The sequence below is a fragment of the Lepidochelys kempii genome, chromosome 3 (assembly GCF_965140265.1).
Source record: "Lepidochelys kempii isolate rLepKem1 chromosome 3, rLepKem1.hap2, whole genome shotgun sequence".
Taxonomy (NCBI): domain Eukaryota; kingdom Metazoa; phylum Chordata; order Testudines; family Cheloniidae; genus Lepidochelys; species Lepidochelys kempii.
Window position 1 is genome coordinate 68,240,156 of NC_133258.1, and position 21,163 is coordinate 68,261,318.

A 21,163-nucleotide genomic window follows, 5' to 3' on the forward strand; every position below is an offset into this window, starting at 1 on the left:
TAGTTATGAGTGGTTTACAATCAAGCTGGAAGGGCATATTGAATGGAGTCCCAGAGGGATCTGTCCTGGATCTGGTTCTGTTCAATATCTTCAACAATGATTTAGATAATGGCATAGAGAGTACACTTATAAAGTTTGCAGATGATACCAAGCTGCAAGCATTTGGGAGTACAGGATTAGAATGTAACAAACTGGAGAAATGGATTGAAATAAACAGGATGAAATTCAGTAAGGATAAATGCAAAGTTCTACACTTAGGAAGCAATAATCAATTCCGCAACTACAAAATGGGAATTACTGCCTAGGAAGGAGTACTATAGAAAAGGATCTGAAAGTTATAGTGCAGGTGTGGGCAAACTTTTTGGGCCAAGGGCCACATCTAGGTGGGGAAATTGTATGCAGGACCAGGGCAGGGGGTTGGGGTGCAGGAGGGAGTGCAGGTTGTGGGAGGGGGTGCGGTGTGCAGGAATGGGCTCAGGGCAAGTGATTGGGGCAGAGAGGGGTGCAGGAGGGGTGTGGACTGCTGGAGGGAGCTCAGGGCTGGGGGTTTAGGTGCACGGGGGTGCAGGGTGCAGAAGGGTGCTCAGGGCAGGAGGCTGGGGTGCACAGGGCTGCAGGGTGCAGCAGGGGGCTCAGGGCAGGGGGTTGGGGTGCAGCAGGGGGCTCAGGGAAGGGGGTTGGGGTACAGGAGGGGTGCGAAGTGCAGGCACGGGGCTTAGGGCAGGGGTTTGGGGGTGCAGAAGGGGTTCGAGATCCAGCCCGGCGCCGCTTACCTAAAGTGGCTCTGGGGTGGCAGCAGCATGCACCGGGGCCAGGGCATGCTCCCTGCATGCCTGCCCTGGCCCCACACCGCACCGCTCCAGGAAGCGGCTGGCACCATGACCCTGCGCAGCCCCTGGGGATGCGGGTGGGGGTAACAGGGCTCCGCGCGCTGCCCTTGCCAGGCCTCCAGGTACCTCCCCCAAAGCTCCCATTGGCCACGGTTCCCCGTTCCCAGCCAATGGGAGCTGCGGGGGGTCTTGCCTGGAGGCAAGGGCAATGCACAGAGCCCTCTGCCAGCCCCCACCTTGGGCCCCAGGGACGTGGTACCAGCCGCTTCTGAAAGTGGCGCAGGGCCTGCAGCACTACGGGGGGCAGGCCCACAGGCCGGATCCAAAGCCCTGAAGGGCCGGATCCGATAGTTTGCCCACCCGTCATAGTGGATCATAAACTAAATAAGAGTTAACAATGTAATACTGTAACAAATAAAAGCAAACACCATTCTGAGATGTATTACCAGGTTTGTTGTAAGCAAGACATGAAAGTAATTCTTCCACTCTACTGAGCATTGATAAGGCCTCATCTGGAATATTGTGACCAGTTCTGGGCATCACGTTTCAGGAAAGGTGGATAAACCGGAGAAAGTCCAGAGGAGAGAAACAAAAATGATTAAAGGTCTAGAAAACATGACCTATGAGGGAAGACTGAAAAAACTGAGTTTGTTTAGTCTGGAGAAGAGAAGACTGAACAGGGACATGATAACAGTCTTCAAGTATCTAAAAGGTTGTTATAAATAGGAGGCAGATAAATTCTTGCCTTGTCCTCAGTGGTTAAGGAGAACAAACAATGAGCTTAAATAGCAGCAAGGGAGGTTTAGGTTGGACTTTAGGAAAAACCTCTAAGGGGAGTTACGCACTGGAACAAATTGCCTAGGGAGCTTGTAGAATCTCCATCACTGGGGGTTTTTAAGAACAGGTTAGACAAACAGCTCTCAGAGATGGTCTAGAAATACTTAGTCCTGCTTCAGTGCAGGCGACTGGACTAGATGACCTATCAAGGCCCCTTCCAGTCCTACATTTCTGATTCTATAATTAGACAGGGATTTAGCACAATAAGACCCAGGGTACAAGTGTAATCTAAAAAAATATTACAACAGAATACAGAGTTTTATATAATTATATTAAATTTGTTGAAAATGCCTCTTCTAATCCCTCCATCTATCCAGGGGCTCCACCCCTTCCTGGCTTTCTTTGCCCCCATTCTGACATTCTCTCCAAACCTGCTCTATCTCCTATTCTCCTTCCCCCACAATAATTATAATCTGGGCTTCATTCTTCCAAAGCTATTCCTTAACTCCACCTGCTTCTTCAACTACCTCCCCATCTCTCTTCTTTCCTTCATTTACAAACATTGCTGCAAGTTCCTCTTTTCCAACTACACCTTGGATCCTCTCCAATATGGCTTCAAGCACCTTCAGTTGATTGAAACAACTCTCATTAAGGGTTCTAATGATCTCTCTCTGACTAAATCTCAGGGCCTCTCCTCCATCTACCAAGATGCCTGCTCCTTCCGCTACCATTCACCTGTCTTTATCTTCTTAGACTGAAAATAGCAAGGACTGTATCTTCCTCTGTATTTGGAAAACATCTAAAACATTGTTAGTACTACTGCAAACTTAAGAATAAAAAGATAAGAAAATTCAATTTAATATTCTCAACGTGTCTTCACTGCACTCTGTTACTTTTAAACATTGCTGCTATGCAATAAAGTCTCCCACTTTCTAAAACATACATAATACATAAGAACAGAGGATTAGCAACCTCAAACAACAATTCCCGGGCTTTCAGTTTAAGTAAGCCTATTTTATTTTTGTTGTCTAATATTCCTACATTCATAATATTTCCTTTTGAAAGAATACTTTGGTTCATCCTTTAAATTATCTCAACTTAAGCTACAAAATACACTGAGAAAATTACACATTGCTCAATCTAAAAATAAGTGATTAACAATAGTTGAACAAAACTAAGTTTAATAAATCCTGAAACAATATATACTGAAATTTGATCAATAATTGCACTATGAAAGTCTCACCAATATTTTAAAATAAAAAGTAATTAAGAGCATTTTATACATCTCATGAAGCTTTTATTCAGTTACAAACTACCCTATGTGCTAAATCAGAAAGCAGAAATTCTAAAAATGCACTAATGTTATAGGCACTTATTTCCTGCAACAAAATGAAAGACTAGGGATACTCTCCTAGACAATTCTACTACGATAGAAAAGGCTGTGATAAATAAAGTTATGTAACCAGAGTTACATGAATTCTTCGATTCAATGCAAACCTTTGGAACCTTTTTTCCCCATTATTTTACATTATAATAATATTCTGTGGTGTTATCAAGACCATAGTGAACTATGAATTTTGTTCTACAGGCTCAGTAAAGTAGTTCATAGTCTGTTTTTTTTTTTTTAAACTTACAACTCTGCCACAGCAAAACAAAAAAAGGCCAAGTCAGTCACTTGTTTGTGTTTAGCTGCTGCAGAACCAGCAGAGAAGAGCACAGGTTAGTCCTATTCCTAGAGCTGGACTGACATCACCAACAATAATGCTTACAAGTAAGGAAGTAAGATAAAGAGAGCTCTTTGCTTTGTGGGTGAGTAGAAAGATACTGTTTACCAAAATGGAAAGAGATCATATCAGGAAATTATGCTATTTCATTGTTTTCAAAAGAGATTTATTTTAATAGTTAAGAAAGCACACTAGCATTCCAGCAAACCATTTCTATCAACTTGCATTGTATTGAGAATTAGTAAGTCAACTGCAGCCCTGGTGGGTGAAAGAGGGAAGTATACCATTACTTCCCTTTTCTTCATCTTTTCCAGTCTGAGCACTAGCCATTTGTATTGTTTTGCTCATTGTTAAGAACAGTTAACTGACAGATCTATCTATTAATTTAGACTTAAATAGAGACTGGGAGTGGCTAAGTCATTATGCAAGGTAGCCTATTTCCTCTTGTTTTTTCCTACCCCCCCCCCCCCCAGATGTTCTGGTTTAACTTGGATTTAAACTTGGAGAGTGGTCAGTTTGGATGAGCTATTACCAGCAGGAGAGTGAGTTTGTGTGTGTATGGGGGTGGGGGGGATGTGAGAAAACCTGGATTTGTGCAGGAAATAGCCCAACTTGATTATCATGCACATTGTGTAAAGAGTTGTCACTTTGGATGGGCTATCACCAGCAGGAGAGTGAATTTGTGTGGGGGGGTGGAAGGTGAGAAAACCTGGATTTGTGCTGGAAATGGCCCAACCTGATGATCACTTTAGATAAGCTATTACCAGCAGGACAGTGGGGTGGGAGGAGGTATTGTTTCATATTCTCTGTGTATATATAAAGTCTGCTGCAGTTTCCATGGTATGCATCCGATGAAGTGAGCTGTAGCTCACGAAAGCTCATGCTCAAATAAATTGGTTAGTCTCTAAGGTGCCACAAGTACTCCTTTTCTTTTTGCAATCTATCTGTAGTTCTCTCAGGAAGCTTTTTGATGCACCCCAATCTTTACTCAGTTCTTAGAGAAGATTCACACATGTATCATATTATGCAAATTTTTTAAAGTCAATTTTCACTTAAAATGCTATGCATTGTACAAATTTTACCAAATTTTAACATAGCAGCACTTAAAATTTCCCAGAGGAAACCAACTATATTGAATACTCAGCCTTTGTTCCGAAGTAACTGATACAGAAAGATCTCATGCTTTTTTCTACTCATACAGAAAGATCTCATACTTTACGGCCTAGTTTGCAAAAGTGACAAATAGTAGCAGCTGTGTAAAGTCACTGAATACCAACTTGTACTTAATCTGTCTACTATCACTGTGGTTCCAGTGCTTGGTCACAGATCAATGCTTCAACAATCCACAGGCTCCATAAAAACAAGAACTGAATGAGGGGGAACTGCTTACCTATTTATTATTTTGGTCATTGTACCAAACTGCACACATGAATGACACATAGCAACCTCCTCCTCTGACTAAATTCCTGTTAATGGTTCCAAAGACACACAGAACACAGCATACAGACTCCAATCAGTTCTGTAATGGCAATTTTATTAAGAACCAAGAGAAACAGAAATAACAGTGTATCTACAGTAGTGACTAATTTGTGATGAAAGAGGTGCCAAGGCTCAAGCAATTTTTTTACTTTCATAAATGACACAGCAAACCCGGAGGTGCCGGGGCTATGAACTGCCAATCCTAGAGATGCTGGGGTTCAGCCCTGGCAAGCCCTGATAAATTAAGCAGTGATCAACAGTAATTCCACCAAAGCAAAGACTTCTTGATGGTGAAAAATGTTCATTAGTAGCAGATGGTGAAAAAAATTTCATTAGCACAAGTGAAGGAATGTAACTGGAAGTTTTCAATCCCAAAATTAAGTTCCATTGCAACTTACGCCTGTAGGCTGAAAAATCAGTCCATCCACTTCATGACTGACTTCTCTGGCAAAACTTCCTTCAAGAAGCTGTAAAAGAAAAACAAAACAAAAATAATATTTCCAGTATAGAGGAAAGTGTTTCATTTGCAAGATTCCACATTGATAAAAGTTCCATAGTACTTCAGTAACCACTTTTTAAAATAACTAGATTACCATTTAAAGCTTGGGTTCAGAATCTGGGCAACATGAAAAATACAAAGAAAAAACAGACCTGGTGGAATTAAATTAACATATTTACAAATAATACGCCGACAAAAGTAGCACGCATGCCTCAAGATATTATACCAGTTTGAGAAAAACATTAGGGTTAGAAAAAGGATGTTTGGAAAACATGATGATTCTATATACTTCAGAAAAGTACTGGTAACACAAAAGCTGTTCAAGTATGGGACAAGATAGGCTTCCACAAAAATGCAATTAATAACAGTTGCTATTTTAAACATATGAAATATTACTTTTTTAAGATTACATTATATTTGAAAATAAAACAAAACTTCTAGTGATTATATACAAAGCTTTTGTAAAGCAGAATTCTTAACTTCCATATCCCAGTAAAAACTATTGCACTAATTAAAGTCATGATCTGAATTAATATGCTGTTACATATCAAGCAGAGTTTGACTTCTGTTGAGGTGAACATCTAGATTTATCTACCTGAGAGAAATATTTACCAAGCCAAACAAAGGGGTCAGTATTTATGTCAAGTGACCACATATCTTAATGTGTACCTAAATATGAAGTCTCTGGGAACAAATGACTTCATGGAAGCTGTGAGTAACCAGAAATTCTGAAAATCAGGCCAGTTATATAGGTATCTAAATAATATTTATTAATTATAATCTTGACTTCTCTATACTCATCTAAAGCTGTGGGCTCCCTTGGCAATGTTTGAAAAATAAATTAACAGATCAGTCAGTTACCTCAAGATCAAATAAAATAGCAAAAACAGATATATAAAACACAAAAATGTAACTAACTTTAGGAAATTTTGAAAATTTTGGCCCAGTAGTGCCTCTCTCGGAATGATCCCATTTAAATGACAGGGACTACTCAGTAACTAAGCTACTACTTAAGGTGAATAAGTGTATCAGAATCCAGCCCTGAGTAAGGAATTAATTTTAAAAGCATGAAAAGTTACCAAAGATTTGTGTCTAACAGTAGATATAATGCTACACAGCAGTGTAGCTCAACACACCATAAATAATCAGAATGCTAGTGTCCCACCTGAGAAAAAAAATTGTTTCAACTTGTGGCTGATTGTATGTGATAACTGCATGTGATAATTTACTTTTTTTTTTTTTTGCCAGACATACACATTTTATTTTAAACACAAATATGGTACTTGAAACATTTATCTTCACTCTATAAAGAACAAAATATAAGAAGCATCATTCATTATTGCTTTCATTATTCAGTTTTTAGAAATAATTTTATTAAAAACATTTTAAAATAGTTCTCAGATGTGATAAAGAACTTAATTTTCAGTATAGTACTGGATGCTGAGTTGAAAACGATCCACTGAGTTGTTAATTTTCAGTGCTGTAGGATCCACATTTAAAATCTGAAGTCCTAGCACGTACTCAGATAATCGTATAGTTTGAATGTCTGAAATTTGCAACAGAAACTCATGACCAGCAGCTATTAAAATGATTGAGTTTTTTTAAATCTTCAGAGCTCGACTGGCACATGAAAATCCCAGTATTTAGGAAAAAAACATATTAAAAATCTGGAATATTTACTAGATATTGTTCAAAATTAAAAATAATTGTTCCTGCATTTCAAAGTAAATTGTAATGAGTCACTGGTAATCTTTGCTCTAGCTGACCAACGTAACACATTGGAGATTGTGTTAAAAAAACACTCTTGATAAAGTATTTTTCTGCACTGCTGACTCTTTCAGGTTATGCATGAAATCTTTAATCGGGATTGTTTTTCATGTTGCTGTCTGCCCCAGACCTGATCTTTGTATAAATTAAATTAAAAAAAAAAGTTAGGATAAGGAAGTATCACAACTGAGTTTAAAAAAACCCAGCAAAACCAGAAAACCCAAATTTTATCATATTAAGAATGTGTTTAATGCTTTCTTATATTCAAATAATTTGGAAAAGCACTGCTTCTCTAAAATTACCAATCCCATTGGATTAGCTCCCTTAGGTCCTTGGCTGCCCAATTTGATCAGGTAGAAACTCTTGTAGACTTGAACTTAGACTCTCCTCAACTTTTGAGGCATCTAAAGATGCACTTTGCATGTACCTCAGTCAGGTACATATACTGCACCCTATTCACATGTTCAAATGTCAATCCCTTTCTGGACAGAACTGTTGGAGGATCTGCCTTGGGACCATCATTGGTTTGCTGACCACAAAAATTGGCAGGGGCTACAGGAGCACATGTAGTCCTGGAAGCTACTTATTTTCTAAAAACTGATTAGATTTCAAGTTTCCCTTTACTTTTTGCATTTGACAGCGCTGTGTATATAATTAATTACACCTCTCAGTATACTACACCCAGTGATCGCCACACTCCTGCATTAAGCCCTACTGACTAACCCCACATGATGATAAGAGTGCTTAGAGTGGCCCTCTCTTAAGAGAAGTTTTTCTTATGCGCAAAGATAAAATAGGCTTGTCTTTCTGACATCTCCTCATGGAGGTCCAGCCATCAGCTTCAACACCACATGTGCAGAACAGAGCTCTTGATCTTTCCTCCATCTGTCAGTCACCATGGACATCACTATCCCCACATCAGTCAGGCCCATAACCTGGCCCTTAGTTTTTCAGCCATTTTTCTAGATCACCATGTCCAGGCCATACCAAGATCTGGTCTTTCCTCTCTATCTATATAGTTAAAACTGCTACCCAGGTCTTCATCTTCTCAAGTCTCAATTACTGCAACCTCCTCCTCTCTGTCCTTTTCAAATCCCACCTGGTCCCATTTATACCCATTCAAAATGCTGCTACGGAGAGAATTTCCTAACTCATCACTTCAACCATATCTTCCCTCTCTTTGCATCTGTCAACTGTCTCCTTGCTTGTCCACCACATCAAACAACTTGTCCTCAACTTTGAAGGCCCTTCATGGCCTATCCCCACCCTACTTATCATGTGCTATCAAGATATCTACTCCTGCCTCTGCTCTGCAAATGACTCTAGACTTCATCACCCAATACCAAATTTAAAAACTAGTACCTTTAAGTCTTCTATCATGCCATCCCTTACAGAGGAGGTTGCTGTAAGCATCCACAATGTGACCTCATTGTCCTCCTTCAAATCCAACCTTAAAACTTTCCTTTCCCTTGATGCCCACTCCTCACTCTATACGAAGCATAAAGACCCCCTGAATCCCTGCTTGGCGCTTAACTTTCAAAATGTCAAATCTGAACTTCCTTGGTTTTGCTGAATGATATCATGGGGATTTCATGAATGTGTATTGTGAAATCTCCACCTTAACTGAAGGGACAAGGACGTTGAATCTTCAGCAAAAATATGCTCTCTCTCAAGTGTTCATTAGGCACTGAATTTAAATAGGGGGTCAAAAACCAAGAACAATTCTGTTAACAATTGATGACAATCCCTCATTACTCATGTCATAATTTCTCAAATTTTACAGTTATCAGAATCTTTCAGTATAATATTCCCAATATGAGAGAGAGAGAGAGAGAGAGAGAGAGAGAGAGAGAGAGAGAGAGAGAGACCTGTGAGAACATTAATACCACACTAAGAAGCAAAAAAGGGATTTCCCTCCTCCCTTCCAAAGGTCACCTTTAAGAACCTTGTGGTCTCTGCTGATGAAACTCAAAAAAAATAACTTCTCCCCTTCTTACCATACCTGTTAGTTTTTCTGTCACTTGGTCAATCAGTAGAGACCTATAAATAATGGACATTTGTCCTGTGAGTTGTGGAAGCAGCAGACTAGTTAGGGAGTTATTTCATCTTTTCGTCCAATATGGGAAGCTAAGTTGTGAAGCAAAAAGAGCAACAGGTCGTTTTTCTTGCCTACTACTACCATGATAGAAAATGCCTTACAATTTATTCTGATTGACCAAACCCCAGAAGACAAACTAACAGATAAGAGATAAAGGTTTATTAAGTAAAGTAGTCTTAGTGTGGCTGGATTACAAGGGTTTTGCCATGAGACTTTTATGTTATGCTGAGAGTGCTTGTATATTGCAGAATTTGAAAAAATGTCTAAAACATTTTTATGTTTTAAGCATGTTTATGTTCATGCTTTTATGTTTTAAGAAGATTCTAAAATCAGTGGCATGAACAAAAAAAGACTGCTTGAATTATGAGTAAACTTATATTACTTTTTCACTACCAAAATTTTAATATACGTTTTTAGTTGTACAAACTTCTAATTGTAGATACGCAATATTCATCTTGAAATCAGCCTCCTATCTTCCTGTTTAATTTACCAAACATGTTAACATTTCTAATTAACTTGAACAGTATAATCTATTTAATCGGCACCATGATAAATGGCACACCTGCTTAACTGGGATGACTGCCAGGGAACAAATAAAATGCAATGCATTTCAAAGATGCTTTGTGCAAAAAAGATAAATGATGCACACAATCCAGCTTTGCTGGTAAGCTATTCTTAGTAGTTTACTGGTATGAATTTCTACCCGTGAAGCCCTTGACTCACTGCAGGTAGTTTCCTGCTCTACAGTGAACACTAAAAGAGGACATATTTCCTCCATATGGTTTATTATTTTAATCATTTTCTATTATTCTTATTTTAAAAAGCAATTCATGAATAAAAATAATTGTTCCAGCTAATATGAAAATCCTGGCTTTTGATTTGCTGAAAACAACTGTTTAAAATGTACAAATCATGTGCAGACTTGGCGGAAATTGATTTTAATTTTTGTACAATCTCAAGGAATATCATCAAATGTTTACTTGAGCATTTTTTCTATTTATTGATTTATATTTTCACTCACTGTTGCAGGAAATTATGGGAGTTGGTCAGACAATTATTGAATGACAGAATGAGATTCAAATAGTGAAACCTTTATAAACTGTTAGAACACAAATTTTCAACATCACATGTAAAAATATACAAAGTAAACATCCTTAAACCAACAAATCATACCTCTTTTTTCTGTTCATTGACTAGTCCACTTGTAACAACGCTAATTCAAATGGTTAAATCACTGCACTAGGCCTTACTTTGCCTATCTGTAAATTTTAATCATCAGTGGAAATATTTTTTCATCAGTTTGCGTGCGCGCAGTGAAATTGATGTTTACCGACATTTATCAATAAAAATAAATCCTTCCAAGCATAGTCATGTGACAAGAAGACTTCTGTTTAAAAAAAGATTTCTCTTAAAAAAATATTGTGATCTGGAGCAATATTATTTAATCAGTTTGCAAACATAAATGTTACGGCCTGATTTTGATGAAACTATCTCTCAGCCAGTGGGACAGTGTTTCCTGAATAGTGAAAAGTTGAATGATCAGCTTTCTGGGCCCCTATTTCTTCTTTGGAATTTAAAAAAAAATATCTGACGACGACAGCCAGAGGCAGACGCACACATTCTCTTTATTCTCCTAGAGGATGTTTTGGTGGATAAAGCATTCCAATCAACACAATTTCTAATCAATGGTTTGGTAGCTCTAGGGCAAGGCACCCAATTCTTGTGGATTTTCAGAGGTAATTTCATATGAGAGAGAGATACAGGAGTTTGAAACTTCCAGTCCATGCTCAGACAAATTCCTCTCCTGTCTCTTCCTTGCACACTTTAAAAATATATTACGAAACTGTAGATTTCTACAAGAAATCTGCTGCGTATGAAATATTTATTAGCTTATTTGTACTAAGCAGTGATTTTCTATAAAATAATCTAACGGAAGCACCATAACCAAGATTTTATGAGTAATGTGTTAAATTACATTATGTAACAATCTCTCTTAACTACTTAGCTATTTTGCTTAAAGTTCTGATGCAAAGCATCAGAAAATAATTTTTTTTCCAGCAAATACCAATGATTGCTATGAATTAAACTCAAAGAGTTTATTATATGGAAAATTTCATTTTGCATTTCATTAGGAGAGACAAATATGCATCTGTGATTTTCCCAATCAATTTCAAAACTGCTGTAGGCTAACTTAATTCAGTTTTAACCCAAGCTCATATCAATTCTTCATGTACCAACCCTTAGGTATTATACCAAAGCCAAGTTCAAATTGCTCATCTATTTTTTTTCTTTTTCTTCATAATGAAATACGTTTGTTCAAAAGTATTAGAGGTAAAGCTATTACCTCACCTACACCTTGTCTCATGCAAATAAGTAACATTTTCATTAGCTATATCAGTTGCATATTGTTTGTGAGGCCTTAGGTTGTGAGAACATTATATATGTTAACTGTATGCAACCAAAAACAATACACATTAATAAAAACAATCAAACATTTCAGAAATTATCAGATACTATGATGGGCACCCTAGAAATACCGTAGACAGACTAGATTCCCAAGTTAAAAAAAAATAGCCATAACTCTGAATTTCCTGAGTATCTAATGTTTGGTTGGGGATAATTACAACATCCTTGTAATATTCTGACCCTTAATTTACTAATACAAAGTCTCAACCTTAACTTCATCTTAACAGTTTGTTGGCTGGGAATTACTTTGACTTTTACAAAAATATTACATTTCATTCATAAAAACTCATTAGTAAAACTGAAGAGAGTGCTACTGAACAATATTTCTAATTATCTGAAGACATGTAGCAACAACTTTAAATCACCTTTTAATCTTAACTTTTAATAGCTATTCGCCAGTACATAGTGCTTAATTTGTACCAGGGCTTGCCAGGTCTGAGCCCTGGCTCCTCTAGGATTGGCAATTCAGAACCCCAGCATCTCTGGGCTTGATGCATCATTTATGAAAGTAAAAAAATTGTTTGAGCTCCGGCACCTATTTCATTACAAATTAAGCACTGCCAGTAAACTACCACAGCTCAAAGTAGCCAGTGTCCCAGCCAGTTAAACTGGGTTTAGGGGTGATCAGATCAACAGCACAGTACAAAGCAACCAAGCTTCATGTAATTTACAGCTGTCTTACTAATTTAGAGGAGTGTGTTACATGAAATGAGGAACAGAGCTTTTCCGGCTCCTCCATTCCAGTTTATCTGCTTTTTAAGGACACCCTTATGTGCTTTCCCCTAACAGTACATAGCGGAGCCAAGGCAGTGCCAAGGGGAGCCTTTCATGCACTGATGCCCACACTAGCATGCAACCAATGAATCTTTAGAAGGCAGTGACACCTGAGCCAAGCAACCTATCAATAACACAGGTTTAGCCTCCCTCAGACTTGATTTGCGATCAAATTATCTTAGAAGAAAAGTTAGTTGAGTTATAGCTTATATAAAATCATGTAAACATAATATTCAGGAGTTATCTGAGTTATTCACCTGACCAGGTCTGCAACCTACGTAATCAGAACAATTAAATACAAGTCATTAATCATTAGCTTAATTACAACCTAATTACTTCAAATATAGCCCATGCTATATTTTTAGCTATAAATTTGAAGAGTCAGCGTAATTCCATTATTAAAAATAATTTGAGACAAAGAAATAATGACAACTGATACATTTCTTAAATGATCTAGCATCTGATTTTAACTAATAGATTTACTTGTAAATTTTCTCAAAAAATTCATTCTGTGCTCAAAAAGAAAGTACTGTAAGTTTGGAGAGGATACACTGTATTTTTCATAAGAGGTTTAATCCCTGCTTTAAAAGAAAAAATGAAATGAAAAATGAAATATGGTTCTGAAACCAATGCCTCTATATTATTTTATATTGACACAAATACTTTTACCACTAGAAATATTTCTTTTTAGTTATCTTAGCTCTGTTAAACTGAGAATTTCTTTCCCCCATGGGTAACATATTACCAAAACAACTCCTTTACCTAAATGTTTTAAAAACTTTTTTAAAAGTCTTTTTTATTAACACCTTGAAAAATTCTGATGTAAGACGACACCCTGACAGGATAGATTAAAACAAAAGGTATCTTTTACTATTATTATTATATGTCAATATGCTTGGTGCTATACAGAAACAGAGGAAGATACAGTCCCAGCCTCAAATAGGACATTAGTACTATGTAAAAAGAATGTATTTACACCTGCATCTAGTAGTGTACACTGAAACATTAAAGACAGGTTTCAGAGGAACAGCCGTGTTAGTCTGTATTCGCAAAAAGAAAAGGAGTACTTGTGGCACCTTAGAGACTAACCAATTTATTTGAGCATGAGCTTTCGTGAGCTACAGCTCACTTCATCAGATGTTTACCGTGGAAACTGCAGCAGACTTTATATACACACAGAAATCATGAAACAATACCTCCTCCCACCCCAGCAGGACAGTGGGGTGGGAGGAGGTATTGTTTCATGATTTCTGTGTGTATATAAAGTCTGCTGCAGTTTCCACGGTAAACATCTGATGAAGTGAGCTGTAGCTCACGAAAGCTCATGCTCAAATAAATTGGTTAGTCTCTAAGGTGCCACAAGTACTCCTTTTCTTTTTACTGAAACATTAAAAATTCATAACTTGTTTTATTTTAAGTAAATTTAAATTTAGTTACAAGATAGGAAAATTAATCTTTATTAGATCCTAACTGTTCACCAGAGATCAGTCTTGCAGTCTTCGATGCTCCCTCACTAATATTCTTTTTTAAATGTCTTTTGTGAATTAACTTTTAGCCAGCTTTTAAGAACATTTATTTTCTATAATGTTTATAATCTTTAAACACAAGCCTAATAGGTCTGGTATACGCTCTAATAAAAGACTGCCAGCATTTACAGCTTTAGATCTGTAAATGATGCATCTCAATACAATTCCAGATTTTCTCAAGCATATTGTAGTTTGCAATGAGACATGCACAAATTACTAGCACTTAGTACTGCTTATATTAAAAGGAACCTGGTAATCCTCTCTGTCTCTGCACTTCCTTCCTCTCACCCCTCCCCTTCACCCATACCTCCTCTCACCCTCCAATAAGAGATAGACCTTGATCATGTCCCTGTAAAACATCTGCAGTGTGGGTATTTTGTCTGTTGTATTAAACTAGCTGTCTTTGCCTTCCAAGCCCTATATCGCTGACATGGTCTCCTCTGCCTTCCTCCATCACACTTCCTTTCTACCAGTGACAATGGCCTCAATACCCATTTCATCACCTCTTCATCTCCATGCCTTCCTGCAAGCTTCCCCTTATTTGACAAACCTCAATATAAAATTGATTTACTCCCAAGTACTTGCACCTGATATGTTTAAAGATCCATGTTGATGTTTTATACCCAAAGCAGGAGACACAGATCCTTTAAAATTTACTGTGTTTTAACAGCATGCAATAATACTGATAGATGCATCTGAATTAATTTAAAACATTTTTTGGTATTAAGAGGAACATTTTTCATCCTATTCTTTATGAGCCAGATGTAAAGTGGTTTTTCACCTCAGTTGTCTGTACAAAGAAAGATCTTTAAATAAAGGAACTCCATGTTATACTCCAATTAAAGGTCTGTACAGGTGATTTCTTACTTGTGTGGGCATACCTCCTGGAATCTGATTTGGGTAAACAAAGTTTGAATGCTTATATGAATCTTTTTGTCTAGCAATCTGACTGGAGATTTCATAAGCTTCTTGTGAGATTTCTGTTTTTTCCTTGTTATGGCAAGGGCAAAAATATTTTGAAAATAACTTACCATGTGCTATTTAGGAAGCCCTAATTTTAGGTTACATCAAGAACTCCAGTGGTGCATTAATTGTATTTTATTTTAAATTAATCAAACCCTTTAGCACTTCAAAAAAGTGTGGCTCATGTCTGCTTTGACTTTAGGTCAGTTACTTTATCATCAAAGCCAACTTGCACATGACTAATTTGTCTTTCCCCACCTCACCCAGACAATAACTTTTTACAAACTTAGGTCCATAAAAAGTGATTGGAAGCTCTGGGGCTGTTGTCACCCACCCCCTCACTGTTTTGAGCTCCAGCTTTCCGACTTTATTTCCTGAGAGAGCAGTCAGGAAGAAGAGACAACCTGGAGCTGGTTGGGGACAAACATCTTCTGAGGCTATGTCCTAGGACAATGCTTGAGAATGTCATTAATTGCATACCGAGACCCACTCCCACAGCATTAGCCATCTTCACCAGATCAGGCAATAAGAATTGAAATCCAAAAAAGCTAACTGAAGATTCAGCTCACTTGGCAGCTCTGTAAAACACAGAGGAAACCTTATACAATAGGGACAAACATTGAATATGTTAAAAAAGAAATATGGGGCTAGGAAAAGGGATGTCTAATTCATGTTTTGAAAAAACTCATGCTCAAATTGATCTCCTGTTGAGATAAAGCATCTCTTACCTTTGATTCATTGATAAGTTTGATATTTATTGGGAATGTCTGTTTAAAATTATTGAGAGAATAGGGGTCAAATTTTCAAAAATGCTTACGTGACTTAGAGCCCTATGTCCCATTTTAAATGTGACTTAGGTACTTGAGACTCACTGAATGTCACTGGGACTAAGAAACTTTTCATAATGGGACATAGGTGTTTTTGAAAATTTTACCCTAGGCTTCCAAGTAAAGCCACTATAAAAATTGAGAGAAAACATGCATGCCAATGAGAAAAACTAAATGTGTGAATGGCTACCTGATATTTCAAGCAACTAAGTAAAATCACCTTGATCAATTACATAAAGATTTTGGCAAAAGGTGTCTCAAAGCAATGAATACTAGATTTAAATAATGTCACAGGTAGGATATACTAAAAGGAGTAACAAAAAAAGAGAAGGCTCATGCATTGCAGTGTTGAGGGGGAAGCTACGGGGTGTTACACAGAGTGGTGGAAGTGAATGATGGATCTCTTATCTTGTGGATTGGTCTATGCTGGCTCTAGCCCCAGAGAAAATTACAGCTGCCCAGCATCTGCTCTAATTTATGCCACCTAAGGATTAGTGATGCATATCTGAGCTCCATCATATCCTGGAGGTAAGACGGAAAAGCAGCAAATGCCCATGTGCTGCAATGTGGGGAGAATATATCTGCAGTGTCCATCCAGGACAGATTTGAGACACTTTGTTTCCTTTTAGGTTCTAAGGATGAGGAGAAGTTTAGGTTTATTTCATGTGTTTGGGCTGCATAGTACGGGTGATGGTGTAACACTGAGTGAGGAGGAAGTGATATTTATTGTATATTTGGATTGAAGTGCCTCTACAGGTAGGCAGTGAGATTTCGGTTCACATTCTATAATATACCCTGGTGTTTCTCAATGTATTTAGCTATATTACCACTAAGATTTGTTTAATATACATTTTATTAGGAACCTAGAGGCTTTCAGGCATTGAATGCCAATGAAATAAAGTACTATTTTATTAAATAATAATGAGACTAGATTCACAAAAACAAACATCTTGTACTAAATTTAATATTTTTTCCATGAATATAATGAGCAGAAATGTCATTTAAGTCACATTGCATTTTCTGGGCTTTGATGCTCTGAAATGTGGGCCACGGAAAGAGAAGAAAACTGTTAGAGTAACTGTAGCAATTAAATTAAGTGAAAAATTTAACTTCCTAATAATAAATTCTCTAAAGAAGTTTTAAACAGCTTGTGGAAAAACAAATAGTGAAAGATAAGTGTTTTATTTTCAGTGAAACACTCCATAACAATTTACTGTGATTTAACTGCCTAGGATACTCAAACCATCAACAGATTTATATTTTATTATGTAGTCTAAAAGAAGCCTCATGTTCCCTGGCTGAAAAAATGAATAGAAAAGCCATACTAGGAAGAAAGCTGAGTTATTGTAAATTCTACAATAGATTTTCATGCAAAGTCCAAATATATAATACTTCATGTAACCACCCACTCTGGATAGCACAGATTCTGGATGTAACAGACAAAAGTTAGAAAAACTGATTTGTCTAGATATACCATTGTGCACTCTAATTTCTAACACAGTACTAAGACAGACAATAAAGACAAGCTTGATAAACTCATCCAGTTATAAAATACTATTTAATAATATTACTTACTACTCCTTTTCTGAAGTGGGATCTGTTGCAGCAGATGAAATAATATGACAAATTATGGCAAAATCATGGGCCACTGACTGGGGGAGTGTAAAATCTTGAACTGTCTTGGTGAAATAAAAAAAAATTTCAACTATATTCCACACAAAATGCTACTCAGATTACATCCTGATCTACCAGTAAATTAACAATCATACTAAAAGGCTAAAAATAACCCCTTTGCCAAGTTACTCATACAGAACATTTTGGCATAAGACATTAAAAACATCCAATTACTGCAATAGATTTGTTTCCTATAAGAATGAAAGTAGATAATGGCAGCAGTGAGATACTGATGCTCACTAATAGGATCAGGAGACTAATTAATACCCATGAATCATTTGTAGCATTCAAAACTTGATTAATGTCAGGTCAAGTTTAACTTGCAATAGGTTTTATTAGCAATGCTCTGCTATCCCACAGCTTCTCAATTTTTTTTTCAGTAAATGCCATCTGTTACACATGGGAATAGCCAACAATCAAAACAAAAATACTGTTGATACAACTGGTCACTCAGGTATGCTTTGAAGGTTCCACAGGGCAATTACACCGATAATTGTAAACATACTAGAGTAGTGATTTTGTATATGGTTTCCTAAACAAAAACATATACTAATAATACTAAGTTTGTAGACCAATAAGGAGACAATTAAATAAATTTTAGTGTAATAAAATCCTAAGTTTGAATATAGAAGCATATTGTAATACTGGATATGATGAACAGGACATTACAAGCAAAAATCCTGTTATGGGATTAATGCACATGACTTCATATCCCCACTCTGAAAACGTACCCCTATATGTACATTTATCTTCTTTGGGAAGCATTTCTGACACAAAAAGAAAAGGAGTACTTGTGGCACTTTAGAGACTAACCAATTTATTTGATCATAAGCTTTCATGAGCTACAGCTCACTTCATCGGAAGCTCACGAAAGCTTATGCTCAAATAAATTGGTTAGTCTCTAAGGTGCCACAAGTACTCCTTTTCTTTTTGTGAATACAGACTAACACGGCTGTTACTCTGATTTCTGACACAGAAAAACACTTGTGAAAGTATTTTGCCCTAGTTATAAAAAATTTAAAAGCACCCAATTAGAGTAACTACAAATTATGAGACCCCAATCTACTGCTTGTGTGACCACACCCTTATAGTTAAAGGGACAGCCATCTAGAAAATCACATTTGTATCAACTATAATTATAAGTAGCATCCAATGATTACTATAAAAAAAGAGTGAAGGGAAACACTTTTATTTATCCAGCTTGTTTACTTCATGTAAAGTCAGTTTTGTTGGTCAGCTGCACTCTCACACACTAGCATGAGGACATCACTTCCATGTACTGTGCTGAGGGGAGTTACATACAGAATTCTACAGGCCCTTGAAAGCCTGTTCTATGAATAATAGTAAAAGCAAAGCTGAAATGACAATGAAGAGGCAACAGATAAGTGTGTGGCCAGAGAGAAAGAAGGGGGAAGAAGATGTGGGATTCAAAACATTTGGTGATGCTGCTCTTGGTCCACTCTCTTGAGGTAAAAAAAACCCCTCATTTATAGCCATCAGCAGGGACACAGAAAAGAAATTGTTACTTGACTTACCTTACAGTAACTTGTGGCACCTTAGAGACTAACCAATTTATTTGAGCATGAGCTTTCGTGAGCTGTAGTTCACGAAAGCTCATGCTCAAATAAATTGGTTAGTCTCTAAGGTGCCACAAGTACTCCTTTTCTTTTTGCGAATACAGACTAACACGGCTGTTACTCTGAAACCTTACAGTAACTGTGGTTCTTTAAGATGTGTTGTCCATATACATTCCACAGATGGTGTGCTTGTGCCCTGTGTTCTTGAGTTTGCATTCTTCTGAGAGGGGGGGGGGGGCATCCCTGTGCCCTGAGTATCTTCATGTCTCCAATCAAAGGCTTAAGGAGGGCAACCCCAACCACCTCTCAGTTTCTTTGCTAATACAGGATTCGGGTGCTCTTAAGCTCCACAATAGAGGGGAAAGAGAGTGAGTAATGGAACCTATGTGCACAACACATCTCAAAGAACCACAGTTACTATAAGCAATAGTTTCTTTTCCTTTAAGTTCTTGTTCATACACATTCCACTAGTGGTGATTCACAAGCAGTGATATGAACTGATGGAGGTGGGTGCTAGGAATCTAATTAAATAAGTTCTAAGACATCCCTGCCAAAAAAGCATCAGACTGTGATATGTGTACTGTAGAGTAATGTTGTGTAGAGGTATGTACAGAACAGCAGGTAGCTGACCTACATATTTCTAATATGGGAACATTCCTCAAAGAAGCTATGGAAGCTTCACAACCCTTGGTGGACTGGGCTATGATGCTTTCAGGAGGGTCTGCTAGCTAATTCGTAGCAGTCTAATACAACTAATCATCCAATGACAAATTCTCTGGTTCAACACACACTGACCCATCATCTTTTTTTGCAAAAGGAAACGTTACTCATCCTCTGCAGTAACTGCAGTTCTTCAAGATGTCAGTTGCTATGGGTGTGCCACTTCAGGTGTGCATGAGCCTCTCAAGCCTTTGATTAGAGATTCCTAGCTAGCAGTGTCCATTCGGACCACACATGAGGTGGCAGACACCAAAGCTGTATTGTGGTGCTTGGGCGAACTACCCTCTGTTCCTTTTCTACAGAATCCAGAACTGACAATAGTACTACAGAGCCAAGTGCCGCATTGGATCTAATGGCAAGGAGCAGGGCATAATGCTTCCAAAAGGTATGAATTGAAGACCAGGTAGCAGCTCTGCATACCTCAGATACTGGGACATTCTTCAAAAATGCAGTAGATGTCACTTGCAATCTGGTTGAATGCGCTATCACCCCCTGCCGTGGGGGGATGAGCACCAGCAAATACATAACAGGTATAGATTCAACTTTGCATCCATTTCAAAAGCCTTTGAGCAGAGCCCCCTTATATCTGTCCACGAAGGAGATGAGCCCTACCAAGCACCACCCCTTTATAGCTACTCCTAGGCAAAATCTCTGGCTCCAGCATGCACACACCAAAGTAGAATACACATCTATATCACATCTCAAAGAACCATAGTTACAGTATATATCAGTTTCTTCAGTAATGAGTTTTGTTCTAGTATACCATACCTAACTAAAACAACTTATAGATGGGGAAGTTATTTTGTTTAAGGGTAGGTGAATGCTGTTTGCCATATCATGGATAACGTCAACAGTTTATAAATGTGCAAAGGCAAGTGATCTTAACTTAACTAGTCTTACAAAACCAGGAATGTATTTTAATTCAGTTATTGAAAAGAAGCCATTCAAGGAACTCAGGCAAATTAATGAATTTAAGAATGTTAAATCTAAATTAAATTCTATGGTTTCTTTCTCTTTACCAAGCTTTAGCTTGGGTCACCTCTCCAGGAATACATAGTCTAAACATTCTGGTTTAACAGCAGAAGCTTTAGTACCTTAAATTACAGTAGCATTTCAATATCCCAAGAAAACTTTAAATCTAATCTCTTTGGCAGGGTGTTTATAAACTGCATTCTAGCCAACATATGTTGAAGCCTTTGTGATGTCATCATGTTGCAGAAGTGATGCCCCGCTGGAAAGTTGCTGCTTCTTGCTGCTGTTTGCTTGAAAGAGATGACTGTTGAGATGAGTGCTGTTGAAGTTGGGAAATGGGAGCAGAGTGTTGCTGGTTGCTCAATTCAGAGAGATTTATATATTTCTTTCTATAACTTTACTGAAGGCTCACCTCTTTCAGGGCTTGCCTGGATTCAAATTTTCAGCTGCAGTCACCCTTTCATTGGCTCAATACCTTCATGGGTTGGTC

The 21,163-nt window shown here is 37.6% G+C and overlaps 1 protein-coding gene across 4 annotated transcripts in view; it reads right to left on the reverse strand.

The window, feature by feature from the left end:
* Nucleotides 1-21,163, reverse strand: part of RNGTT (RNA guanylyltransferase and 5'-phosphatase) — a 436,227-nt gene that overhangs the window by 198,168 nt on the left and 216,896 nt on the right. For all 4 annotated transcript variants that reach the window (XM_073336687.1, XM_073336684.1, XM_073336683.1 and 1 more), the window contains one exon: nt 5,209-5,277. In XM_073336687.1, the coding sequence (XP_073192788.1) occupies nt 5,209-5,277 (69 nt within the window). The remainder of the gene's footprint in view (nt 1-5,208; nt 5,278-21,163) is intronic.